This window comes from Oncorhynchus mykiss, chromosome 15 (assembly GCF_013265735.2).
Source record: "Oncorhynchus mykiss isolate Arlee chromosome 15, USDA_OmykA_1.1, whole genome shotgun sequence".
Taxonomy (NCBI): Eukaryota; Metazoa; Chordata; class Actinopteri; order Salmoniformes; family Salmonidae; genus Oncorhynchus; species Oncorhynchus mykiss.
Window position 1 is genome coordinate 50,196,380 of NC_048579.1, and position 15,110 is coordinate 50,211,489.

The window sequence follows — 15,110 nt, forward strand, 5'->3', positions numbered from 1 at the left end:
TCGGCTGCCAGGAGCCAAATGGGTGGGGGATGTGAGAGGAGATGAAGACAGAAAGCGAGAGAAATGTGGTGGTGAATGTGGAAGGCAGGGAGATGAGAGAGAATGGAGGCTGACTTAGTGTGTGAGGGTGGGAAAGGTGTGTGTGTGGGGGGGGGGGGGGGGGGGGGTAAACTGTTCGCCTGCTGTGGTGTAAAAAAAAAGTTAAGCTTCCTATATTTTCAATGCATTTTTCTGCAAAAGTGGTTAAACTGCGTTTACCCTCCACTACCCCACTGGAAGAGATGAGAGTGAGAGAGCAGCGGCAGACCTGAGGGGGTGGGGGAGAGAAAGGGATGGAGAGCGAGAGATAGTGGCTGACCTGGGGTGTGAGGGGGGGGGGGGGGGGGGGGGGGGGGGGGGAACAGAGAAAGAGAGAGAGAGGTAGAGAGAAAGAAAGACCGGTAGGGGCGGTAGGTGGGCTTACTTGGTAGATGTGATTGAGTTTCAGGTGCTTGAGGAGCAGCAGCAGAAGTGCAGAGATGGCCTTGACAATGATCTCCTTGTGTCTGTTCACGTCAATACCCAGCTTCATGCTCTGGAGGACCGTGATTCTGCCATCACACACACACACACACACACACACACACACACACACACACACACACACACACACACCCCTTTTATGTGATTCATAGCAACAACTTCCCTTGACATGACAAATCTATAGTCATTGACTTTATCTATGAACAAACTATATTACAGGTCCTCCTTATCGCCATCACTCAACTTAAGCATGAACGGCAAAGATGGCCGTGAGGGAACAAGGAGAGGCACAAGGCTATTACACTCACGGCATCTCCTCTGGCAGCACATCAGCCAGTATATTGATGGAGTCCGTCTTGGCCTTGGAGGTAGGTGCTGCAGCCAGCAGCAGCTTCAGAAGGGCAATCTGATCAATACAATGTGGGTTTTTAGCTTTCAACCTCTCAGCTCGGAAACATGACAGGTCTAGACAGCAAATACTTAGTAACAATCTATGATTTTTGAGATGCAAAGTAAGATGATGCCATGTGAAGTGTCTTGGTAGAGCAGAATATAACGGTAGATGTCCTCACCACATACTGAGACAGGTTAGGAAGCATTCCCAGATACAGGATCTCTGTTGGGGTCTCATCCACATCCTCTTCTCCCTGACACAACACAACACCACACGATATGAGTTACACACGGTCTATAGTCATCTTGTTTCCAATCACAGAGCCCTGTTCCAATACTTAGAAAATGAAAGATCATATTTCTATTTGACCAGGTTAGTCTCATTGAGATTAAGAATCTATTTTAGAAGAGAGATAGAATTCAAATGTTATTACAAAGACACATTCACAACATAAAACACAAAAAGCCCTTCAGTTTTAAAATGTAAAAATGTAGACATTGAGCAGACATTATGCTTTTGGGAGGTGTGGTGCAACTAGGGGTCAAAACATTGACAGCCCCCCCACTTCATTTTCTAGTAGAGTTTTAGCCTAGCATTAAACTCATTCAAATAGAGGAGTTCCTGTCATTTCATATAAAGTAAACAGTGAGAAGCGTCACTGACCAGGGTCATGGGGCACTGTTGAAGCTCCTCTTCCCTCTTGATCTGCATCTCAGCTATAGAGACATATTTGTGCTGGAGGGAAAAGAGAGCATGGTGTTGGATTGGGTGAGTTAGCCACAATACACAATACAATATAAAGCACTAGGAGAGCCAGTGCAAAGCACTTCATAACCACAATCGATTCTATTCCACTTCACACCTTTTCAATGAGACATCACCATGGCGATATACCATAGTATTCCGACATCATCTCGTCAGGCAGCGCGCGGGGTGTAAACAGAAGCGGCTTTGAACGGGCGTTCATTAGTATTCACAGGTTGACACACAGAAGGGCATTCCTCAGTGTAACGGTGTTTCACAGTCAGTTCAAAACACACAATTAGATGTCCGAGTGGGATGTCAATGTCCAGGGATATTGACCCGCTGGTCAAATAAACGGTCAATGCTTCGTCACCGGTGTAACACTCGATCCTGGTGGAGCGAGAGCGACGGAGGGATTGAGAGGAGAGGTAGAAAGGACAGAAGAGGAAAAACGAGAGATTTATCTCCCCCTTACCTGTTTGAGGGTCTTGACACTCTCGTGTATGGGCCTAGGAAGACCGACCAGTGTCTCTGTGTCACTAGAAGAAAAAAAACATAGCAGCCGAGAGAGAACAGTCACTGGCACTGCAATAACTAGGACCACACATGGCAGTGTACTACGTGGAGCGAGCCTTTCAGACAACAACACAGTGAAAGCGACACTCACTTTCCCAGAGTGAAGCCGATGAACTTGTTCCTGCTGGTCTCCAGGAAGTGCTCGATGTCTTTCTCTCTGTGGAGACAGACCGATAGATTCGATAGAGGCCTGCTGCCCCTCACTAACCCCCCCCAGTCTGAGATTCACCTTCTCACTGATCACACTACGAGACCTACTGTGTTTCCCGGGCTTGTCGAGATACTATCTAAACAGACCGATCAAAGATGTTTGGCAAAAAAACGAATCTTGTTGTTTTGGAAGAGGAGGGAAGCGCCCTCTACCAAATTATGGCTCAGTGAATTGGCAAACACTGTACACTTAGAAAGAATTAGATATATTCTGAACAATAAATTATCAACATTTGATCAAATCTGGCAGCCTTTCCTCTCCTACTTGGACGAGTCGGCGCTGTGAATTTGTACTTATTAACGCACTCTCAATTGTAATATTTTAATCTACCTTTGGGCAGCATGTGCTGGCCCTGCCACCCGAGCAGTTGGGAGGGGGGGGGGGGGGGCAATAAGGGGGGACATCTTCCCTCTTTCTTTCTACGTGTCCTTGTTTTGTATGTCGTGTTTTGTATTATTTGTTCTGCACCCAGGACTCTGGGTCTTGTTGTTCCTTTATGCTCTTTTATGTTTAGATAAGAATTGTATACCTGTCTTGTATACCTTATACACCATTCTTGTGTGTGTTTAATACAAATATTTGAAACAGAAAAAAAAAAGAAAAAAAAAAAGATGTTTGGCTGCTAACCAGATGATGCATCCAACAGACATCCATCTTAAGAGTGTTTGCACACACACACTTTAGGGTGCCGTGTTGGCTGCTTAAAGCCTCATCAGTCACACTCGATGCTGCCTCTGTACACTGTGTGATATTGGGATCTGGAACTCCACCTCATGTGCTAAATTATCATTCATGTCGCCAAGTCCACCCACGCACACACACACACACAAACACGAGAGATAGGCCACTGTCACTAATGTGTAGACAGAGGCCATCTTGCGAGGGGGAGCTGGCTGTTACTGTATGAGTGACTGAGGTGGGTTACTTTGAGTCCTCCTAAACAGAGGGGGCACTATCAGCAGCACGAGTGTGTAGAATAACAAAACTAGAACCCAGTGTACATTTGATTTTGTATGCTATCACTTGAGTTTGCAGATCTGAGGTAACCAATAAGGTGATCGATCCACCCTGCCTTCTGATGGTGTTTGGGGAGCTTCCACTATATTACACCTATCCAATCCCTTCAGATCTGCAAACACAGAAGGGTTAAGAGTTATGGCGAGGGGCGAGAGGTTGGTTTGGAACTGGGCGTTCCAGCCTTACCTGACTTTGGGGGCCCAGGGCAGACCCTTGGGGAGGGACGCACTCTCAGTGGGGGGTCTGAGCGGGGGCGGTGGGGGTGGCGGCTGGATGATGACATCACGGTCCAGGGGGTCCACCTCGCCCTCGATGCCACTGTCGGCTTCCTCGCCATCCTCCTCCTCGTCGCGTGCGTCGTCGTTCTTAAAGGGGTCTCGCTCGTTGTACGTGTCTAGGCTGTCCTGCTTTACCAGGGGCTGGAAACCAGAACAACCAGCAGGGGGCATGAAAGAGGCCGTCCCCTCACACACACACACACACACACACACACACAGGCTTCCCACTTCAACCCCAAGCAATACTCAAGACTTACCTACCATAAGGCTGCACTCCAAGACAAAAAAGTTACAGAAACTCCCAGTAAAAAACCTGAGGAACCTTTGGGCCCAACTCCATATTCAAGTGTTAAACATTCCACTTACAACCATAATGAGTCATACAAACACAAACCCCAATAATCTCAAACCACTTCCATAGTTTTAATGAATGACTGCGGCATCATCAATGCAACAAGCATCAGGCAAAGGGGGTTGCATTTAATAGCAGCGGAGCGCCAGTGCAATGCAACGTATGGCGGTGTGGTGGTAGTAAGTAGTCGTCAGGTAGACTGTGTGCTGGCGAGGAGAGCAACAGAGGTAACGGAAGCAGTGTGACCAGCATAGACCTACATGACTCATATCCCATGGAGAACAAGCCATTCAGCTGCGTGGTGGGAAAGAAGCTGCAGTGAACTGTTGTTCTACAGCGATACGCTGGCGGCCTAACAACCCGGTGGAGATGGAGACGAGAGGAAAGCTCCCGCCATGTCCGCAGGGACCTCGACCACAGCCAGCCCCGCCTCTGTACCCACCCATACAGTGCAGAGCGCAGTGAAGGAGGAGAAAAGGGGAAGGAGGAAGAGGAGGAGGAGGAGGACAAGGAATAAGAGGAAGAGGAGAAAGAAGAGGAAAAGAAAGAGGTGGAGGAATAGAAGGTGCAAGAACCAGCCCGAGGCAGAGAAAATGCAGAGGGAAAGTGGGTAAAGACCTGCTTCTTGGGAAAGGGACTGTCTCCTTCCAAGCTATCAACAAAGGCACTCTGCAGGGACACAAGGAAGAGGAGGGCGGTTGAGAGCCTGGTGAAGTCAGAGCCCCAGTCTAAAAACAGCACAGTTGGGATTAGAGGAAGAGGTTAAAAGAACAAACGTGTCAGGGGGAGTGCAGTACACCGAGGGTGTGCACATAGCTCCTAGTCACATTCTCTACTGCTACAGTCAGGCTGAGCAATCCATGCTTGTTAGAGGGCGTGGCGCCGTGAGGTTGTGACTGCACGGGTTTAGTTAGGCTCGCTGTTAGAACACATCGGGTGTGTATTCAGTCAAGTGAGTCTAGCGCACAGGTGTGTGTGTGTGTGTGTGTGTGTGTGTGTGTGTGTGTGTGTGTGTGTGTGTGAAAAGCTCCAGGAACAGTATGTGCATGATATGATGGCTGTATAATACGTACCCTGCGGCTGCGGCGTCCTCTCTTGGCCTGCTGTTGCTGTTCGATGAGCTCCATTGCCGAGGCTGGAGGAGAGGCTGCTCTCATGCTCCGAATTACCTTGATGCTGTCCTCAGGCAAGGGGGGCAGGCTCAGCCTCTCTCTCCCTCGAACCTTCATCTCCTGGAGCTCCTCGAAGCCCCCCATGGTGAACTGTGACACGCAGAGAGACAGATGGACACAGAAAGCCACAGAGATGTACATGAACACACGGACAGAGCTCTGTGCAGCTATTGGCAAACCGAATTTTACGAACCCATCGATTCCATTGCAGGAGCCAGTCGAACCTGACACTCCGGTTCCAACGTCATTCTAGCAAGCGTTTTGAATTTACACTAGTGGTGGATGAAATACCTCTGTTACGGAGCGGCTAGCCTACTAAACGGACAGTTAATGGTGTCGGTGCTGTAGCTTACTGACCAGGATGGTCTTCCAGAGCAGGAGCAGGACCTTCTTCATGGGAAAGTGTGGAGCGTTCATACTGCAGAACTTGGTCACCATGGTGAAGAGCAACAGGGAAAATGGCTCTCCGTTGTACAGAGGAGAACCTGAGGTTAGAGGAGAGGGTCAACAGCCAGCACACACATACAGTGTACACACTAAAACATTTCCTGTATAATTTACAGTAACTTACTGGCAGCAATTGGCCAGTAAGTTACTGTACTTTCTTTTACAGTACAGCTACTGTAATCCATTTTACGGTAGCAAAACTGTTACTGTAATCTAATTTACACTACCAAGTCAGTTACTGCAATCTAAATTACAGTACCAATAACAATTACGGTATAAATCTGTAATCACCCAGTGCTCTTTGCAAGTTTTAATTTTTACATTCGGGTCATTTAGCAGGCACTCTTGTCATTAGCAACTTACGGTCTGTGCATTCAACCAAAGTTGAGAAGGAAAAAAAACACATATCAAAGTCATAGCATGTAGAAACGTTTCTGAAACCGTTACTGAAAATATTGTTGTAGTTAAGAAGACACTGGTCTTCAAAATAATAGTTATTACAGCAAGATATCTTATGATATCTCTCTGACTATCTCTGGATAGTGCCCAAACATTACTGAGATATTCACGGTGGCTTGACATCTCCTTCCTGTAAATGACTATAATGTCAAAGAAATGAAACCCAGTCCAATACAGTAAAGGTGCCTAATAAACTGTAAGAAAGTAATTATTGCAGTATTTTCCTGTAATTACAAGGGATTGGAGCGAGAAGGTTGGCTGCTAGGTATTTGAATATTACATCATATTTATGAACATTTGTTTTTTTATATCACAGGCCTAAACAAAGGCTTCCAAACTGTCTGTTATTACAGGGTGAAACAGATTGAATAGACATTGTTAAATATTCAACCATTAAAGGTGTAAGACTCACTGCCACTCTGATCTAGTCTGGCAGAGGCCAGCTCTCGAGCTGTGTAGTCACCTGGGTCACGTCACCCAGGCTAACTCTGATCTAGTCTGGCAGAGGCCAGCTCTCGAGCTGCGTCGTCACGTGGGTCACGTCACCCAGGCTAACGCTGATCTGTTCCCTATATACATTTCATTGTTAGGGAACTACTATCACATATCAGTTAAATTTGTACAGCATTCTCACTAATATAGCCTCTTAAAAGATAACAATACCATGCACCCACTACTGCTCAAAAGGTTTTTGGCACTCCAAAAATGCAGTTTGGTACTGTATTCTGAATTACAGTCAATTACTGCCAGCAATTGGCCAGTAAGGTCCTGAAATACAGTTCCTAAAATACAATTCCTAAAATACAGTATATTACTGTATTCTGGGTGGGTACAGCATTCTCACTCACGGGTGCAACAAATACAGCCTCTTACAAGGCACACATTAACATACAGCATGTTAATGAGCAAGACTCTTTCCCAGCTCACAACATTAACCCACAATGCACCATCATTAATCCTGTAAAACACATTTATGGTATTTTACTGTGCATTTCACAGTGTTTTGCTGTTGAAATTAAAGTCTTGGTGTGCTGTAAAACACATGTATGGCATTTTACTGCATTCTACAGTGTTTTACTGTTGAAATTACAGAAACGTCTTACACACACACACACACACACACACACAAACCCAGTTCAGTCTTGAATGCCTCTCTGGCAGTTCTCCACTCTGGCCTGTCGTCCTCTGTCTGCAGACGGATGGTCTCCACCATCAGGTACATGATGCTTAGCAAGACCCTAGTGGAACACAAGAGGTCAGAGGTCAGAATGAACAGGTGTGTGCATGCATGCATCAAGACAAATAGTCTGTAAGCTACTGAGGTAGAACAGCTCTCCACTCCAAAAATATAACTGTGTGTGCTTGTGCATACATTATGTCTGCCTATGTGTAGTTTGTACATGTGTGAATCTGTAAATGTGTGTGTGATCACACTTAATGCTCTTGTACACGTTTCCACATGCACTTGCCTAGCTAATGCATCAGCCTAAATCACCCTACAGTAATTATACAATGTTAGCGAGGCAGTGTCCGGTGCATTAACGCCTTGATTCAGATGGAAAACAAGCCATAATGGCCTCCATTTTCTACAAGCTATTAGGACGTGTTATTTAGTTTCCCAACTTATTGTCCCTAGAATTTCTAAGCAAACAGCTGGAGGCAGGGCTTTCTCCTATAGAGCTCCATTTTTATGGAATGGTCTGCCTATCCATGTGAGAGACGCAGACTCGGTCTCAACCTTTAAGTCATTACTGAAGACGCATCTCTTCAGTAGGTCCTATGATTGAGTGTAGTCTGGCCCAGGGATGCAAAGGTGAACGGCAAGGCACTGGAGCGACGAACCTCCCTTGCTGTCTCTGCCTGGCCGGCTCCCCTCTCTCCACTGGGATTCTCTGCCTCTGACCCTATTAGGGGGGTTGAGTCACTGGCTTACTAGGGCTCTTCCAAGCCGTCCCTAGGAGGGGTTTGTCACTTGAGTAGGTTGAGTCACAGATGTGATCTTCCTATCCGGTTTTGTGCCCCCTTGGGCTCGTGCTGTGGAGGAGATCTTCGTGGGCTATACTCAGCCTTGCCTAAGGGTAGTAAGTTGGTGGTCTGTTGATATCCCTCTAGTGGTGTTTACTCCTGAAGTACCGACCTGTTGCATCCTCTACAACCACTGATTATTATTTGACCCTGCTGCCCATCCTTGAACAATTGAACATCTTGAAGAACAATCTGGCCTTAAATGGCCAGGTACTCTTATAGTTTCCACCTGGAACAGCCAGAAGAGGGCTGGCCAGGTTCCTTCCTTACTAGGGAGCTTTTCCTAGCCATAATGCTTCTACATATGCATTGCTTGCTGTTTGGGATTTTGTGCTTGGCTGATTGGGCGACTGCTGTAAAAATCAGTGAGGTGGAAGGATGGTCACCTGAGTTCTGTGCTGTCCGCCAGAGAGATGGCAGGTTTCCTCACTGCACTGCTGCAGGCTTGGTTGTTACTGCAGAGTGAAACACAGAAGCAGTTCAGCTTGTATACAGTACAAATCATACCACACCACAGCTAAAAACAGACGAGAGATATCGCTCATGTCTAGGCTCTGGTCAGGTCATGGGGTCAGGAAGTTCTCATTTCCTATAATTAAAGTGACAAGGAGGTGGCGGGTGTCGCTTTCTTAACTAGTGCGCAATCTCTAATATTAAAAGGAAGTCTTGAGGTTCTGCTAAACTGTATACCATACTATTTACCAAGTTTGCATCTATATTTTTCGTAGATGTCTATTTACCACCACAAACCAATGCTGGCACTAAAACCACACTCAACGAGCTGTATAGATCCATTGTCCAACAAGGAAATGCTCATCCAGAGGCAGCGCTCCTAGTGGCCGGTGATCTTAATGCAGGACAACTTCTCATTTCTCCCAGCAATTCACCTGTGCAACTAGAGGAGAAACAACTCTAGATCACCTTCACTCCACACACAGAGACACATACAAAGCTCTCCCTCCCCCTCCATTTTGCGATTTTGACCATAACTCTATCCTCCTGATTCCTGCTTACAAGCAAAAACTCAAACAGGAAGTACCAGTGACGGAAGTGGTCCGATGAAGCGAATGCTAAACTACAGAACTGTTTCGCTTGCACAGACTGGAATTTGTTCTGGGAATCATCCTATGGCATTTTCAGAGTTTACCACATCAGTCACCGGCTTCATTAATAAGTGCGTTGACAACGCTGTCCCCACATTGACCGTACATACTTTTCCCAACCAGAAGCCACGGATTACAGGCAACATCCACACTGAGCTAAAGCTGCCACTTTCAAGGTGAGGGACACTAACCCGGACGGTTATAAGAAATCCCACTACACCCTCAAAAAACCATCAAACAGGAAAAATGTCAATACAGGACTAATATCGAATCCTATTACACTGGCTCGGACCCTTGTCGGATGTGGCAAGGCTTGCAAACTATCACGGATTACAAAGGGAAACTCAGCCAAGAGCTGCCCAGTGACGTGATACTACCAGACAAGCTTAATGCCTTCTATGCTTGCTTTGAGGCAACACTGAACCATGCGTGAGAGCACCAACTGTTCCAGACGACTGGGTTATCACCCTCTCCGTAGCCGATGTGAGGAAAATCTTTAAACAGGTTAACATTCACAAGGCCGCAGGGCCAGATGGATTACCAGGACGTGTACTCAGAGCATGCGCTGACCAGCTGGCAAGTTAATTCACTGACATTTTAAACTTCTTCCTGACCCAGTCTGTAATACCTACATGCTTTAAGCAGACCACCATAGTTCCTGTGCTCAAGAACGCCAAAGGTAACCTGTCTAAATGACTATCACCTTGTAGCACTCACATCTGCAGCCGACAAGTGCTTTGAAAGGCTGGTCATGACTCACATCAACACCATCATCCCAGACACCCTGGACCCACTCCAATTCGCATACCACCCCAACAGTTCCACAGATAGCGTAATCTCTATTGCACTCCACACTGCTCTTTCCCACTTGGACAAAAGGCCTACATGATAATGCAGTTCATTGACACCATAGTGCCCTCCAAGCTCATCATTTTGTACATTTCTATTTTTTGTCATTTAGCAGATGCTCTTATTCAGAGTGTATACATTTTCGTACTGGTCCGCCGTGGGAATCGAACCCACAACCCTGACGTTGCAAGCGCCATGCTCTACCAACTGAGCCACACTGGACCGACCATCACTGAGCTAAGGACCCTGGAGGGTTGTGGGTTAGTGTGTACGGCCCAGTGCATCACTGGGGCCAAGCTCCCTGCCATCCAGGACCTCTATGCCAGCCAGTGTCAGAGGGAGGCCCTAAAAATTGTCAAAGACTCCAGCCACCCAAGTCTGGAAACAACAGGCCCTTGAACAGCTTCTACCGCCAGGCCATAAGACAGTTAAATAGTTAGTTAAATAGTTAACCAAATAGCATTGACCCTTTTTGCATTCATTTTTCTGACTCGTCACATACGCTGCTGCTACTACCGTGTCACTTTGTTTCTAGTTATAGGTACTTATCTACCTCAATGACCTCATACCCCTTCACATGGACTCGGTACTGGTACCCCTTGTATATAGTTACCGTTACTCATTGTGTATCTATTATTACGTGTTTGACTTTCCTAGTATTTCTCTATTTTCTTTCTCTCTGCATTGTTGGGAAGGGCCCGTAGGCATTTCACTGTTAGTCCACACCTGTTGTTTACGAAGCATGTGACAAACTTGTATTTGATTTGAAGTGAAAAAAAACCCCCAGCGTAAATCACAACTGAGAATGAACACCAGTGCAGGCAGGATAAATAGCAGAGGAGAAATACAGACAGAGATCATTCCCTGTGTGTTGGCTCCGCAGCTTAACAGGTGCTACGAAGTAATAGGAGGCGGCTGCTTGCTTGCTAAGCCGTAGAATCAGAGGTCAGAGACCAGGACAGAGGAGCACATAGACTAAAGGAAGGAAACAACGCCTTGAAGGCTCTGCCGCCTCGCCAGTGAGCTGTGAATCGCAGAGGCCGGTGCTCTGTCTCCCTCTCTGTCTGCTCTCAACCTGCTCTCGCTGCTCTTGTCCCCCTCACTAAGAGCCAGTAGGTGCCTCATATACTAGCTGAAGCGAAGAGGGATGGATGTGGGAGGTAGGACGGAGAAGAGAAAGAGAGAATGGTGTATTCATGAATTAACATTTCTGGTGTGAGTGTGTATCTCTCTGCCGGTCTGTGAACGTGCGTGTGCTTGTACGTGCCTGTGTGTGTTTAACTCCACACTGTCCAGGGTCCCTCAGCAACACTCAGCAGGGATTAGCCTTGCCTGGCGGTGACTCTCTCATTAAAGAGGAGCCAAGGGGATGGACAGAAATACCCAACAGAAGAAACAGAACAGGAAGCCATTCCTGGACACTGAGTCATGATCGAGCTGTCTGTCTCCTCTCCACACACACATAGACCACGGCCTGTACCACCTCCCAGAGTCACTCCCACCGGGAGAATAATTAAAAATAGATGTTCAATCCTGTTCAATTCCCTGCCCTCTCTCACACACACACACACACACACACACACACACACACACACACACACACACACACACACACACACACACACACACACGCCAATCAGCTATTATCAGCACCATCTCTACCAGCCTCTCCCATTAGGTAGATTAGTCCATGGCTAAGGTTGGTAGAGACCCAAAATAGTGAGGCAGCAGTAGATCTTCCCTTAGGGAGAGGAGGAACCTCAGGCAGGCAGGTGACAGAGGAATTGACTCCGTGGGGACATTTAATATACCTACTTATCGATTCAGTGGTATGCTTATGGGATGCCCTTTAAGTGTAGGAGCTGTTTGAAAAGACCACCTGAAATTGTACAGTGTACAAAACATTAAGAACTGACTGAGTGAATCCAGGTGAAGGCTATGATCCCTTATTGATGTCACTTGTTAAATCCACTTGTTAAATCAGTGTAGACGAAGGGGAGGAGACAGGTTAAAGAAGGATTTTTAAACCTTGAGACAATTGAGACATGGATTGTGTATGTGTACCATTCAGAGAGTGAAAAATATTTATGTGCCTTCAAACCGGGTATGGTAGTAAGTGCCAGGCGCACCTATTTGTGTCAAGAACTGCAACGTCGCTGGGTTTTTTCACGCTGAACAGTTTCCTGTGTGCATCAAGAATGGTCTACCACCCAAATGACATCCAGCCAACTTGACACAACTGTGAGAGGCATTGGAGTCAACAAGTGCCAGCATCCCTGTAGAACGCTTTCGACACCTTGCAGAGCCCATGCCACGATGAATTGAGGCTGTTCTGAGGCCAAAAAGGTAGCGCAACTCAATATTAGGACGACTGTTCTTAATGTTTTATACACTCAGTGTATAGTATTTGACTTATTGATGAGTCACTTTGAAATATCCTTGTTTTTTAGATCATTTAAATAACATAAAATTGATCAGAAATACAGTGATAATTGATGTGGTAAATGACTATTGTAGCTTGAAACAGCAGATTTTTTTATGAAATCGACAACCATCACTCCTGTGTTCCAATGGCAAGTTGTGTTAGCTAATCCAAGTTCATCATTTTAAAAGGCTAATCGATCATTCGAAAACCCTTTTGCAATTATGTTAGCACAGCTGAAAACGGTTGTCCTGATTAAAGAACAATAAAACGGGCCTTCTTTCGACTAGTTGAGTATCTGGAGCATCAACATTTGTGTGTTCGATTAAGGCTCAAAATAGCCAGAAACAAATAACTTTCTTCTGAAACTCGTCATTCTATTCTTGTTCTGAGAAATTAAGGCTTTTCCATGCAAGAAATTGCCAAGAAACTGAAGATCTCGTACAACGCTGTGTACTACTCCCTTCACAGAACAGCGCACACTGGCCCTAACCAGAATAGAAAGAGGAGTGGGAGGCCCTGGTGCACAACTGAGCAAGAGGACAAGTACATTAGAGTGTCTAGTTTGAGAAACAGACGCCTCACAAGTCCTCAACCGGCAGCTTCATTCATTAATAGCAAAACACCTGTCTCAACGTCAACAGTGAAAAGGCAACTTCGGGATGCTGGCCTTCTAGGCAGAGCTGCAAAGAAAAAGCCATATCTCAGACTGGCCAATAAAAATAAAAGATTAAAATGGGCAAAAGAACAAAGACACTGGACAGAGGAAGATTGGAAAAAAGTGTTATGGACAGACTAATCTAAGTTTGAGGTGTTCGGATCACAAAGAAGAACATTCGTGAGACGCAGAAAAAACTAATTTAATGCTGGAGGAGTGCTTGATGTCATCTGTCAAGTAGTGGAGAAGGTGGAAAGGTTTAAGTTCCTTGGCGTACACATCACGGACAAACTGAAATGGTCCACCCACACAGACAGCGTGGCGAAGAAGGCACAGCAGCGCCTCTTCAACCTCAGGAGGCTGAAGAAATTTGGCGTGTCACCAAAAACACTTACACACTTTTACAGATGCACAAATGAGAGCATCCTGTCAGGCTGTATCACCGCCTGGTACGGAAATCGCTTCGCCCTCAACCATAAGGCTCAACCGGGGGGGTAGTGCACAATGCATCACCGGAGGCAAACTACCTGCCCTCCAGGACACCTACACTCCCCGATGTCACAGCAAGGCCAAAAAGATCATCAAGGACAACAACCACCCGAGCCACTGCCTGTTCACCCCGCTACCATCCAGAAGGCGAGGTCAGTACAGGTGCATCAAAGCAAAGACCGAGAGACTGAAAAACAGCTTCTATCTCAAGGCCATCCGCCTGTTAAACAGCCATCCCTAACATTGAGTGGCTGCTGCCAATATACTGACTCAAATCTCTAGCCACTTTAAAAATAAAAAATTTGATATAATAAATGTATCACTAGCCACTTTAAACAATGCCACTTTATAGAATGTTTACATACCCTACATTACTCATTTCATATGTATATACTGTACTCTATACCATCTACTGCATATTGCCTATGTCATTCTGCCATCGCTCATCCATATATTTATATGTACATATTCTTATTCATTCCTTTACACTTGTGTGTATAAGGTAGTTATTGTGAAATTGTTAGATTACTTGTTAGATATTACTGCATGGTCGGAACTAGAAGCACAAGCATTATGCTACGCTCGCATTAACATCTGCTAACCATGTATATGTGACAAATAAAATGTCATTTGATTTGGTGGAGGCAATGCGATGGTCTGGGGGTGCTTTGGTGGTGGTACAGTTGGAGATTTGTACAGGGTAAAAGGAAGGCTACCACTCCATTTTACAACACTATGCCATACCCTATGGACGGCGCTTAATTGGAGCCAGTTTCCTCCTACAACAGGACAATGACCCAAAGCACAGCTCCAAACTATGCAAGAACTATTTAGGGAAGAAGCAGTCAGCTGGTATTCTGTCTATGATGGACTGGCCAGCACAGTCACCGGATCTCAACCCTATTGAGCGGTTGTGGGAGCAGCTTGACTGTATGGTACGTAAGAAGTGCACATCAAGCCAATCCAACTTGTGGGAGGTGCTTCAGGAAGCATGGGGTGAAATCTCTTCAGATTACCTCAACAAATTGACAATTAGAATACCAAGAGTCTGCAAGGCTGTAATTGCTGCAAATGGAGGATTTTCTGATGAAAGCAAAGTTTGAAGGACACAATTATTATTTCAAATAAAAGTCATTATATATAACCTTGTCAACGTCTTGACTATATTTCCTATTAATTTTGCAATGCATTGCATGTATGTTTCTGAAAATGTAGCTACTAAGATGTTCTAACAAGCCTAAACCTACAGAGCAGTACATTACTTTACTGATTTCCCCTGTTGTCCCCTTCCCCCACTGTGTCCCCTTCCCCCACTGTGTCTCTTTCCCCCACTGTGTCCCTTTCCCCACTGTGTATCCTTTCCCCACTGTGTCCCTTTCCCCACTGTGTCTC

The 15,110-nt window shown here is 45.9% G+C and overlaps 1 protein-coding gene and 1 non-coding gene across 5 annotated transcripts in view; both read right to left on the bottom strand.

Moving 5' to 3' along the window:
• Positions 1-15,110, bottom strand: part of LOC110490240 (striatin-interacting protein 1 homolog) — a 44,924-nt gene that overhangs the window by 6,683 nt on the left and 23,131 nt on the right. For 3 of the 4 annotated variants that reach the window (XM_036944538.1, XM_036944540.1, XM_036944541.1), the window contains 12 exons: positions 8,584-8,652; positions 7,304-7,410; positions 5,624-5,751; positions 5,168-5,356; positions 4,713-4,763; positions 3,651-3,883; positions 2,328-2,393; positions 2,136-2,199; positions 1,580-1,651; positions 1,095-1,169; positions 831-928; positions 464-590 (listed from right to left, as the gene is read on the bottom strand). In XM_036944538.1, the coding sequence (XP_036800433.1) occupies positions 464-590; positions 831-928; positions 1,095-1,169; positions 1,580-1,651; positions 2,136-2,199; positions 2,328-2,393; positions 3,651-3,883; positions 4,713-4,763; positions 5,168-5,356; positions 5,624-5,751; positions 7,304-7,410; positions 8,584-8,652 (1,279 nt within the window). The remainder of the gene's footprint in view (positions 1-463; positions 591-830; positions 929-1,094; positions 1,170-1,579; positions 1,652-2,135; positions 2,200-2,327; positions 2,394-3,650; positions 3,884-4,712; positions 4,764-5,167; positions 5,357-5,623; positions 5,752-7,303; positions 7,411-8,583; positions 8,653-15,110) is intronic. The other variant, XM_036944539.1, reaches the window with a different exon arrangement.
• trnaa-ugc lies at positions 10,299-10,372 on the bottom strand. The gene has a single exon. It is a non-coding gene; the product is annotated as a tRNA-Ala (tRNA).